Source organism: Bos taurus, chromosome 11 (genome assembly GCF_002263795.3).
Source record: "Bos taurus isolate L1 Dominette 01449 registration number 42190680 breed Hereford chromosome 11, ARS-UCD2.0, whole genome shotgun sequence".
NCBI classification, from domain to species: Eukaryota; Metazoa; Chordata; class Mammalia; order Artiodactyla; family Bovidae; genus Bos; species Bos taurus.
Window position 1 is genome coordinate 78,396,242 of NC_037338.1, and position 12,360 is coordinate 78,408,601.

Below are 12,360 nucleotides of genomic sequence, written 5' to 3' on the forward strand. Positions count from 1 at the left end.
ACTCCCTTTACTGCTGAAACGACCTCCCTCCCTGGTATAATGACCAGAACGCTCCCTTATTCCAAGCCAGGGGTTCTCAAAGTGTGGTCCCTGGACCAGCAGTATCAGCATCACATGTTCTCTACCTCAGTTGTGCTGATCAGAGACTCTGGAAGGTAGGCCAAGCCATCTGTGTTTTAACCAGCCCTCCACGTGATTCTAACTCAGGCTTGAGTTTGAAAACCCTTAAGTACACAGAAACACATGTGAAAAAAGACCCTAGAAACACAAGCCAGACTGACTTCAAATTAAGATTAAACAAGAACCCAAGCCAATGCCCTTTGCTATGAAGTGCCCAGGATCAATGAAACACCCTACTATTATCCATGAAACTATTCAACAGGCAATTAAATGAACTCAGCACATTTATTTCAAATGTGCAAAATGAATGTTCATATCCTAGGAGTAACACCAGATGTTTTGCCTCTTTTTTTCCTAATTGATTTTCCAGCCTACAGCAATTCATCTATATATTTTCCAGTTGGATCTAATGCAGCAAGAAGAGTGTGTTCCGGCAGCATTATTAAATGCCATGCATTTAAAAACAAGCATAACCAAGGCTGCCATGCGTCATCTGGGTGGCTGTCTTCCCAAAATTAAAAAAAAAAAAAACAGACAGCAATAGGTACCAGGCAGATTAGAGCAGGCAGGAAACCCAGAAAAGGCCCTTTCAAAAGGTCTCCAGGCTCTTGGCCAGTTGCAATGCTGAATCCTGGGCGCTGAGCCCAAGCTTGAGCTCTTCTCCAGAGTCGGGCACTCCCTGGTACCAAAGGATCTGCAAGCTGTAAAACTTGCAAGTCAACATTTTGTTTTTCAGTGGAAATTTCTGTCTTGAAAATGAAGAAGACAAAGATGGCTGAGGGATGGAGGTGTGTGGGGTCAGGACCTGGGGAAAGGATGAGGCTGCGGATCCTTCCCTCAGCTTAAGTGGACCCTCTCCTTGCTCTGTTGCCTCCAGCAGCCCAGACAATTATCCTCTGTTAACCAATGAGCCTGGCTGTGCAGGAGGCCCTGTTATTGATGTGTTTTGTTTGTTTTTAAGTGGGTGAAAAGTCACCAGTAACCAGGCTTGCCTTACTCAGCAAAAGCTCTTGGGAGTCTGGGGAAAGACTGGGAGACAGAAGCCTCAAGTTTTAAAGCAAAGGGCTTTAAAAGGGACCTTTCTCTGCTCTGCCTGGGGGGAAGGGAGGCAGAGGGATGGGGTGAGTGGCAGGCAACTAAGGCCTAGAAACCCATAAAGTGTTGATTCCAAAAACAAAAACCACATGTCTTAGGTAGTAGGGGGAGGTTGGCAGTACCTGCTACCTTTCCTACAAGCTGCTGAGGCTGGCAGTTTTGAGCCATCATACCTGTAGAGGGATTTTGATGTGGTCTCTGAAGGTTAATTTGCCTGTCTGGTTCTGAGACCCACTGCAGCAGGCTGAGTGTCTGAAATTAGAACTCATCATATTTCCACCTCAGAACCTGGCTGCTCCAACTTTAAATAGCAGCCACTCAAGACCGCCAGTGTTCTGTTGGTAAGGCGGCTACTCTTGGTACTTAGAACAAAGCATTCTGGGTTCCATACAGACACGCAAATGAAAGTTCCACAGCAGAAGGACTGGCTTCTGATTTGGGCTCTCCCCTACTTCTACCCAGTTCAGGTCAGAGATAACATCCTACAATCTCAGGGGGGCATTTTGTAACCCCTGAAGATCTGAAGGGAACCCAGGAATCAGTCTTTGAGACAGTGATTAACAAAAACAAACCAAAAAAAAGGTATTTAAAAAGTTATTTGAATGCACAAATGACAACTTTTCGAGTTTCAAAGAATAGGATACACAGGCTCTATAATAGACTTAGACACAAGTGTATAAGCCATTCAGACAGTTCACATTAGGTCAAAGGTTGTGGCACTAGGAGCTTGGGTAACCTCTGGCCCTGGGGCAGGAGCAACCTGGTCATCCATGGCCACCCAACCCCCTCACATCCTCAAAGAGATTTCATCCCCATTTCCTACAAACACTTGGAAGGAAAGAGAGTTAGTGGGGCCTCACCTAGCAGAGTTCTCCCCTTGCCCTCAAATTCACAAGATTTTTACACATCATTAAACCACAGGAGCCATTTTATAAATGTCATCATCATAGTCTTTTAATATTTTACATAAAAAACTGTATACACAGCTTATAGAACTTTTATGTAAACATCATAAGCTCACCACTGTCATTTGTCAGTTTATTTAAAAAATAAAAAAAACAAGACAATTTAGTAGAAGTACCACCGGATGGGGAAGGGAGGGGGAGAAGAGACACAAGGGGGAGGTTTATTCTCTGTACAGAGATGCAGAGAAAATTTCACACAGCTTTAGAGACTGCCTTGAGGGAAAAAAATAAAAACAACAAAAGGTTTTAGATAGGCCCTAATACTGGTTACTGCCCTTTATCAAAAGAGTGCGCATACGTGCACAAATAAAATCGCAAAATAGAAGTGTTGCCACTTTTTTCAAAAGAAAAAAATTAGTGGTTTCTTTTTCTTCTCCTTGTTTTTTAAAAGTCATCATCATTTTTTAAAAAAACATCAGAAGTAGATGAGGTTACAGCGTACAAGTGTGGTCAGAATGCTACCGTCTTATGCAAATGACAAGTGCATTAAATGTCAAACAATGAAACAATTGTGCAAAGAATTCGTTCCAAAAAGAAGAAAAAAAACAAGTTTTAGCCTTTAAATAAATCAAATAACATCAGTTTCTTGGACTGAACAATTTTCACTTGCAGGACAGGCACAAAGTTCGCTTATGGCAAAAACAACCTGCAGCACACTTCACCCCTCTTTCTCAATGGCCAGTGAGGGGTTCGCCGTGGCGGGGCGGGGGCTGGCTGGCAGGAGACAGGAGTCTGGAAGCTGTGTCCTCTCAGGCCCCTAGTCAGCTGCAAAGGTCTTCCCCAGGGGTAGGAAACATGGCCAAGTCTTGTTCTTGCTGGGTTGACGCCTCACTCTGACCCGGCTGGAGCTGTTCTAGCGCCCTGTCACTCCACCCACCACCACCATTAAATAACACCATCCTACCTCCGAAAATAAAATTATATCTATATTTATATAACACCCCATCCTCCCCAGCCCTCCCCTCCCGAAGGTCCCGAGGTCTATGTTACAGACAGGGGATAGCAGGCGCTCACTGGTTACAGACGCACATCCGATGGGGCGCGGCCGCACCCCGGCGCCAAGCTCATGTCCGGGGAGCAGGGGCTGGCGTGGGGTGAAAACTCGGCAGCGGGGAGTCGAACATACACACAGCCACACACCCTGAAGAGGCTTGGCTCTTCAGAAAATGGTGTTCAGGGGACCCTTGGCACTCAGCGGGGTGGCCAAGCCTGTGCCACACAGGTGGACGCACAGACACTTGGAAAGGGGGCGCCGGGTGCCTACCACGCGGCCGATTCTCGGGCGCCAAAGCCCGAGTCTCCAGGCCACGGCTGCCGGGGCTGAAAGCAGACGCCAGGCAGTCCGGTGGGAGTCCTTGGGGGGGCAAGGGTCTCCCCGTCTCAGGGCTCGTGGGGGACGGGCCCGGGATGGGGAGCCGCACTGGCAGGGGCAGGCGGGTCGGGCGCGGCCCTCATAGCACCTTGCAGCAGTTGATGCAGCCGTTCTGGGAGCCGTAGCGCTTCTGCAGCGCGGCGCGCGTGGCCGTCTCGAAGACCTCTCGGACGCCCTCCTTGGTCTTGGCCGAGCACTCGAGGTAGTCGTAGGCTTGGATGCGCACGGCCATAGCGCGGCCGTCATCCGTGCGCACCGGTTCCTGCTTCATACGGGCCAGCTCTGTGCGGACGTGCTCATCGCTGCGCAGGTCTTTCTTGTTGGCCACAAGGATGATGGGCACGTTGGGGCAGAAGTGCTTCACCTCGGGCACCCACTTCTCGGGGATGTTCTCCAGCGAATCCGGGCTGTCCACCGAAAAGCACATGAGGATCACGTCGGTGTCCGGGTAGGAGAGCGGCCGCAGGCGGTCGTAGTCCTCCTGGCCCGCCGTGTCCCACAGCGCCAGCTCCACCTGCTTGCCGTCCACCTCGATGTCGGCCACATAGTTCTCGAAGACGGTGGGCACGTACACCTCGGGGAACTCGTCCTTACTGAACACGATCAGCAGGCACGTCTTGCCGCACGCGCCGTCGCCCACCACCACCAGCTTCTTGCGGATGGCCGCCATGAGCGGGCCGGGCCCGGGCAGCAGGAGGGGCCCCGCGAACGCCTCGCTGCCGTCCCGCTCGCCGCTCACTGCTCACCTCGGGCTGCGCGCTGGGGACAAGGGTCGCTAGCTGCACCCAGGTCCCGGGATGGCGCGCGTTCTCTCGTTGTGCTCGGGCTGCCGCGGCGGGGGCGGTGGGGGACTCGGGGGCATAGGGCGCACGGTGCGTCTCCGCGCTGCTCCCGAGCGGCGGCCGCTCTCCTCGCCCCGGGTCCCGGGTCGGCGCCTTTGTGAGCAAACGGTGGCCAGAGCAAGCGGACGCGGCCTAGCTCCCTTCTGGGTCTTCCTAGGCCTAGGCGAAGACACAAGAGAGAACACGAACTCAGCCCGACTGCGGCGGCAGATACAGGCTGCGGCCCTAGCGCCCGCTATTTAAAGAGTTCGGCGACTTTCTTAATATAGCCGTCCAATGGGAAGCAAGCCGACTGAGCTCATCTCTGCGGAGCTTGGCTCTGATTGGCCGTCCGCTGCAGCCCACGGGCGGGGCCGGGCGGGCTTGATTGACTGCCCAGGCCGCGGGGCTGGGAGAGGCGGCGACTGGGGAGTCTGCGGCCGCGGCGGGAGCTGTGGGTCTCTAACTGCGTCAAGGTTCGCTCTTTCGCCGCAGCTTGTGCGCGCGGGACTGAAGGGCTGGAGCCGGCTGCCCGGAGCAGCCCGCGGGGCCTGGGCAAGCGGTTCCGAGACAGGAGGCATTTTGTGGGCGCGTGGATGACTCTCTCCCACTCGTATTGCCCTGCTTGCTTCGCAAACTCCCAGCGGGTGGTCGGACCTGTGGGGTAGGGAGCGACTCCTTTAACGTGGTTTTGTTTTTAAATACACATACACGCAGACACACACGCACACAGGCTTATTTCCAAGCAAGGCTGTGGTTTGTTGGTTTGGTTTTGTTTTGTTTTTTCTTTTAGAAGCAGCCCCTCCCCTTGTCCAGCCTGCCACCCCCATCCTTCCACGAGGGTTCTCTCCCTGGGCCGTGTTTGGATCTGCTACAGGGTGCCTCGTGGGTGGGCCTGGTTCCGGTTTCCGGCTTTAACAAGCTTGTCACTTTACCCCTTTCTCGGGCACCCAGCCTAGGTCTCCAGGTGAAGGTTCAGGGAAAGAGGGTCAGTGAAAAAGGAAGGTCGAGGCGAATGCAGAACTTCAGGTACACTCAGGAAGTAACCAGACAGAAAAGGGCAGCCTCAGTCCTGGTTTGCAGGATTAATTTGGATCCTGGTTTATCTGAAGTAAGTAGTGCAATAAAAACCAACCACCCCACACCCCATTAGGCAAGAAGAGGCTGAAGTCCGGATGGGTGGGCGGAGAAACTTGCAGGCTAGAACAGGACAAATTAGTGTGTGTTTGAGGGTGGGGAGTGTGCTAGAACCCTAGTCTCCGGCGACCCACCAGGACTTATTTCATCTATTCCTTGTATTCGGCAGGAGATGACACTTGTGTCTGATCTAGAGGGGCCTAAGTCAAAGCATCTTAAAGGACAGAAAAGGTGGGGAGGGGGATGGAAGGAGGGAGGGAGGGAGGACCTCCCAGGAAGGAGGAACAGCTTGAGCAAAAACAGAGATGTGGGGGAAAAGTAGGACAAATTCTAGCAAAAGAGAATAGCTTAGTGTGGCTGCCCTTGGTTGAGAGAGAGAGGGTTGAAACTCAGGATGGAGAACAGTTGTGGAGGAAACAACTACACAGGTTGGGCCATTTCCATTCTGGAGGGAGTGGGATGCTTCTTGGTGTTTCAGAAAGGAGAGACTCACTACATCAAGATGAGGTTCAGTTCAATTCAGTCGCTCAGTCGTGTCCAACTCTTTACGACACCATGGGCTGCAGCAGGCCAGGCTTCCCTGTGCATCACCAACTCCTAGAGCTCGCTCAAATTCATGTCCATCTAATTGGTGATGCCATCCAACCATCTCATCTTCTGTTATCCCCTTCTCCTCCTGCCCTCAGTGTTTGATCATGATGAGGTTATTGCCTCCTACTTCTGACTCCCCCTCTGACTGGAAGCCATTGGAAGGCTCGGATTCTTTATTATCTCAGCATCTTGAAGCCCTGGCACAATGCCAGAATCTATGTAAGAATCAGTAAATGACTGTGGAGAATTCACTTAAATGCTTAGGAACTTAGTTGGAACTTTCTGGAAGTCTCTTATCTCAAACTCCAGTCTGTGCTAACCATCCAGTCAAACCTGGGCACCAGCTGTGACTGAGCCATTTACTCATATATGCGAAAAATGTGATCCATGTGTCAAGATGTAGATCTCAGATGGATACAGATATCATCAGGTCAAATAAGACATTAGTTCTAGTATCCTTTAAGAGCTATCCTCGTTCAAATGACCAAATCTGCTTCCCTCACATTGGATTACCTCCACTACAATGCCTAGTGTTTTTTGTTTGTTTGTTTTTCAGATCTAAGAAACTTAATTGTCAATAAGTAAACAATTTTTCCACAGTGGAATCTCACAAGAGAAAGTAAGGTTTTATTTTTTTTTTCTTTTGGATCATTTGTTTAGGGCTCCATTCTTGAAACTTTTTCCTTTCTTTTAAATTTTAGTTAGCCTATTAAAAAAATCTTGCCTAAATTTTTCCTCCTATAGTCAAAACTTTTTATAGCTGTATTGTTAATACTACTTTCCTTCATCTTAATATAGCTTGGGAGTCTTGGCTATATCGTTAAGCTTCAAATATTAAGAAAACATCAAACAATTAAAGCTTTGTACCATGTATTTAAAGAAAACAACAGGAAAACAAAGAATCAGGAAGAAGGATTCAATTCACTCATTTCCTAAGTCTCAGACATATTATATGAGGTGTTCCAGGCTTGAATCTCAATATCGAAATAATTTCTAAAAATATTCAGTTGGTAAATTATGCCAAAATAAACAAGTAGAAAAAAAATCTATGTTCTGTAGCAACTTCTTTTCATGGTATTCATTTGTATATCCAGGGTACTTTGACAAGCTTTGTGGCTACTTCAAAGATCGTACCAGTCACAGGATAAACTTTCCCAAACTAGATGATGTCCCAAAGGGTCTCCTCCTTGCCTCTCCCCTCCCTTCACAATACACTGGCAAAAGGCAAGGATAAAACTGAATCATCAAGAACAAATCATTTTGATAGTTAACTTCATTAACCTATACATTCATTGTATGATAGATATCCACACTAGTGAGAGAGGGAAATTATCCTTCAGACAAAAGGGAGATGTTAATCTACCTCCTGTCTTCAGCTTAATTTATTTCGTCTTTTTTTGGTCCACTGTCTCTTACACTTTGCCTGTAAATCAGCCCCCCTCTCCCGCCGCCCTCACTCCATACAGACAAGAACAGACTAAGAGACTGGAATGTTCATTGGATTTTAGTGCCACCTTGTGGCAATTTTTACAGGGCTCTTTTTTTTTTTTTTTTTTCCTAACGCAAAATATATATATATAACTGTGGTGGTTTAGTCGCTAAATCATGTCTGACTTTTTGCCACCTTCAACTCCTCTGTTCTCCACTACCTCCTAGACTTTGCTCAAATTCATATACACTGAGTCAGTGACACTATCCAACCATCTCATCCTCTGCCGCCCCCTTCTCTTCCTGCCTGCAATCTTTCCCAGTGAGTGGGCTCTTCAAATCAAGTAGCCAAAGCATTGGAGCTTCAGCTTAAGCAACATGCCTTTCAGTGAATATTCAGGACTGATTTTCCTTAGGATTGACTGGTTTGATCTCCCTGGTGTCCAAGGAACTCTCAAGAGTCTTCTCCAGCACCACAGTTGGAAAGCATCAATTATTTGAAGTTGAACCTTCATTATGGTCCAACTCTCACAACAGTATATGACTACTGGAAAAACCATAGTTTTGACTATAGGGATCTTTTTTGGCAAAGTGATGTCTCTGCTTTTTAACACCTTGTCTAGGTTTGTCATAGCTTTCCTTCCAAGGAGCAAGTGTCTTTTAATTTCCTGGCTGCAGTCACTGTTCACAGTGATTTTGGAGCCCCCCAAAATAAAATCTGTTACTGCTTCCACTTTTTCCCCTTCTATTTGCCATGAAATGAAGGGACCAGATGCCATGATCTTAGTTTTTTGAGTGTAGAGTTTCAAACCAGCTTTCCCACTCTCCTTTCCTCATCAAGAGGCTTTTTAGTTCCTCTTCACTTTCTGCCATTAGAGTGGTATCATGTGTATATCTGAGGTTGTTGATATTTCTCCCGGCAATCTTAATTCCAGCTTGGTGATTCATCCAGCCAGACATTTCTCATGATGTACTCTGCATATAAAAGCAGGGTGACAATATCCAGCCTTGTACTCCTTTCCCAATTTGGGGCCAGTATGTTTGTCCATGTCCAGTTCTAACTTTTGCTTCTTTGCTGCTAAGTCACATCAGTTGTGTCCGACTCTGTGCGACCCCATAGACGGCAGCCCACCAGGCTCCTCCGTCCCTGGGATTCTCCAGGCAAGAACACCGGAGTGGGTTGCCATTGCCTTCTCCAATGCATGAAAGTGAAAAGTGAAACTGAAGTCGCTCAGTTGTGTCCAACTCTTAGTGACCCAATGGACTGCAGCCCACCAGGCTCCTCTGTCCGTGGGATTTTCCAGGCAAGAGTACTGGAGTGGCTTGCCATTTGCTTCTTTACCTGCATATAAGTTTTTCAGGAGACAGGTAAGGTGGTCTGGTACTCCTGTCTCTAAGAATTTTTCAGAGTTTGCTGTGATCCACACAGTCAAGGCTTTAGTCTAGTTAATGAAGCAGAAGTAGATGTTTTTCTGGAATTCCCTTGCTTTCTCCATGATCCAATGAATTTTGGCAATTTATATATATATTACATGTATTTACATATACATACATAAACTATATACAAATATCTTACAAATATTTTCTATGTATATTATATATGTGATTATATAAAACTTTAGCCAGAAGGGAGGCATTTTATGACTATTTTTAAGATATTTCATGGGATGTAAAACCTCTACTTGTTTCACAAGCAGCTTCTTTAGAAATTCTTCACATATATATTTATACACACGGAGAACTTTTTTCACATACACTTAAAAAATTAATTCCTTCCTAGTTAAATAGTAATGACTAAAAGAGATTAGAGGAGATAACAGCTGTGGAAACTTACTAATTTATATACCAATGGAATTTCTTTTAAACTAATCACGATGTACAGAAAGTTGTAAAGCAGTTTGAACTGCAAAAATCATCTGCTTTCTCCTCCAGCTAAAAAAACCATCATTGGAAAATCTGATATAATTAGAAGTAATAATAATTCATTTACGGATAAGCATTTACTGGAAGCCAGCAATACCATAGACATTCCTAGCATTCTTTTGATTTTTAAACTATTTCTAATTCAAATAGTAGCTTAGAGTGTCTAGGAAAATTGTCAACCTTTCTTCTCAATGCAGTGAGTTTCTAAAAGGGAAAGGCTGTTGTAGACCTAACTGTGCTTTTTTATATGGAAAAATCGGAGTGGTCCCATATGGTCTGTTTGGGACCCATTCAGCCACGCATTACATAGCTGAGGCATCAAACTGCTTTCTGGGTTCTCCAGCTATCAGTTCGGTTCAGTTCAGTCGCTCAGTCATGTCCAACTCTTTGCAACCCCATGAACAGCAGCATGCCAGGCTTCCCTGTCCATCACCAACTCCCAGAGTCCACCCAAACCCATGTCCATTGTGTCGGTGATGCCATCCAGCCATCTTGTCCTGAGGAGACTCCTGCCCTCAATCTTTCCCAGCATCAGGGTGTTTTCAAATGAGTCAGCTTTCCGCATCAGGTGGCCAAAGTATTGGAGTTTCAGCTTCAACATCAGTCCTTCCAATGAACTCCCAGGACTGATCTCCTTTAAGATGGACTGGTTGGATCTCCTTGCAGTTCAAGGGACTCTCAGAGTCTTCTCCAACACCACAGTTCAAAAGTATCAATTCTTCGGCGCTCAGCTTTCTTTATAGTCCAACTCTCAAATCCATACATGACTACTGGAAAAACCATAGCCTTGACTAGATGGTCCTTTGTTGGCAAAGTAATATCTCTGCTTTTTAATATATTATCTAGGTTGGTCATAACTTTCCTTCCAAGGAGTAAGCGTCTTTTAATTTCATGGCTGCAATCGCCATCTGCAGTGATTGTGGAGCCCAGAAAAATAAAGTCTGACACTGTTTCCACTGTTTCCCCATCTATTTGCCATGAAGTGATGGGACCGGATGCCATGATCTTAGTTTTCTGAATGTTGAGCTTTAAGCCAACTTTTTCACTCTCCTCTTTCACTTTCATCAAGAGGCTCTCTAGTTCTTCTTCACTTTTTGCCATAAGGGTAGTGTCATCTGCATATCTGAGGTTATTGGTATTTCTCCCAGCAATCTTGATTCCAGCTTATGCTTCCTCCAGCCCACCATTTCTCATGATGTACTCTGCATATAAGTTAAATAATAAGCAACAGCAATTCAAACAACCCTCTCCTATCCTAAGATTGTGACCCAGTTAGACCCAGGCCTAAGACAGAGAGGCTGCGCTCACAGGAGAACAACCATAGCTAGAAGGTTAAACTTCAAAATGCGGACATTGACCTCTGATCAGACTCCCTGTGTGTCCAGCCCAAGGTCACACCAAGGGGAGTAGGCAGTGCGCAATGGGGCAGCTCCTGATCAGTCTAAAAGTGCATTGTCCAACCTAATAGCTGATAGCCTCATGTAAAATGCTGCTGGTACCACTGAAGTACTGTTTTTAATATTATCTGATTTTAATAATTTAAATTTACAAGCTGATATTCAGAGTAGGGGAAAAGGGGAAATGTTAATCAAAGAGTATAAATTTCCAGTTTGAAGATGAATCCCTGGACAATTCCCTGGAGGTGGAAATGGCAACCCACTCCAGTATTCTTGCCTAGAGAATCCCATGGACAGAGGAGCCTGGTGGGCTATAGTCCATAGGGTCACAAAGAGTCAGACACGACTGAAGTGACTTAGCATGCACGCAGAAGATGAATAAGTTCTAGTAATCTAATATATAGCATGATGATCTTAGTTATAAATACTGTATTATATACTTGACAATTGCCAAGAGAGTACTTCCTAAATGTTTTCACCACTAAAAGAAATGGTTAAAAAAAATGGTAATGATGTGATGTGATGGAGGTGTTAGTTATTCCTATGGTGATAATCATTTTGCAGTATGTAAATATATCAAATCAACACCACTGGGAATTCCCTGTGGCCCAGTGGCTAAAACTCCATGTTACCAATGCAGGGGGCCTGAGTTCAATCCCTAATCAGGGAACTAGATCCTGTACACTGTAGCTAAGAGCCAGTGAAGATTAAATTTTAAAAAAAATCGACATTGTTATTGTGCACCTTAAACTTACATAGTGTTGGATGTCAATTATATCTCAATAAAGCTGAAGAATCAAATTAACACTGATGTGAGTGTGTGTGTGTGTGTGTGAGTTGCTCAGCCGTGTCTGACTGTGATCTCCATGGACTGTAGCCTGCCAGTCTCCTCTGTCCATGGAATTCTCCAGCAAGAATACTGGAGTGGGTTGCCATTCCCTTCTCCAGGGATTTTCTCAACCCAGGGATTGAACCCATTTCTCCTGCACTGCAGGCTGATTCTTTACATCTGGGCCACCAGGGAAGCCCAACACTGATATGGACCACCCCAAAAATTTTTAATAAAAGACTAGTAAAAACTGATATTCAATTCAGTTAGTTGTTGGGAAATGTTTATTTATGTTTGAAACAAATTGAGTATGTGAAACTACTTTTTCTTACTAGAAATTTTTTGAAATGTACATACAGATTGAATATTTTTGATGAAAATTTAGCACCCAAATTGAGATGTGCTGCAATTATACAATAAACGCTAGAATTTAAAGACTTAGATTGAAAAACATGTAAAATAGTTCATGAGTAGTTTTTATATTAATTGTATGTTGATATGATATATTTTGGATATAGTGCATTTTTTAAGTATGAGATTTAATGTTAGATATATTTGGATATGCAATTCAAATAAATTTTACCTTTGTTTTTTTTTTAACTGTGACAATTAGAATATTTTAAATTACACCTGCAATTTACATTATTTCTCTTGGACAGTACTGCTCTAAAAGATCTACAAG

General features: G+C 45.5%; 1 protein-coding gene across 1 annotated transcript; it reads right to left on the minus strand.

The window, feature by feature from the left end:
* Positions 1-2,147: 2,147 nt before the first annotated feature.
* Positions 2,148-4,360, minus strand: RHOB (ras homolog family member B). The gene is given in 1 exon segment (NM_001077922.1): positions 2,148-4,360. A coding segment is annotated over 1 exon segment (591 nt). The 5' UTR covers positions 4,223-4,360; the 3' UTR covers positions 2,148-3,631.
* Positions 4,361-12,360: the final 8,000 nt, after the last annotated feature.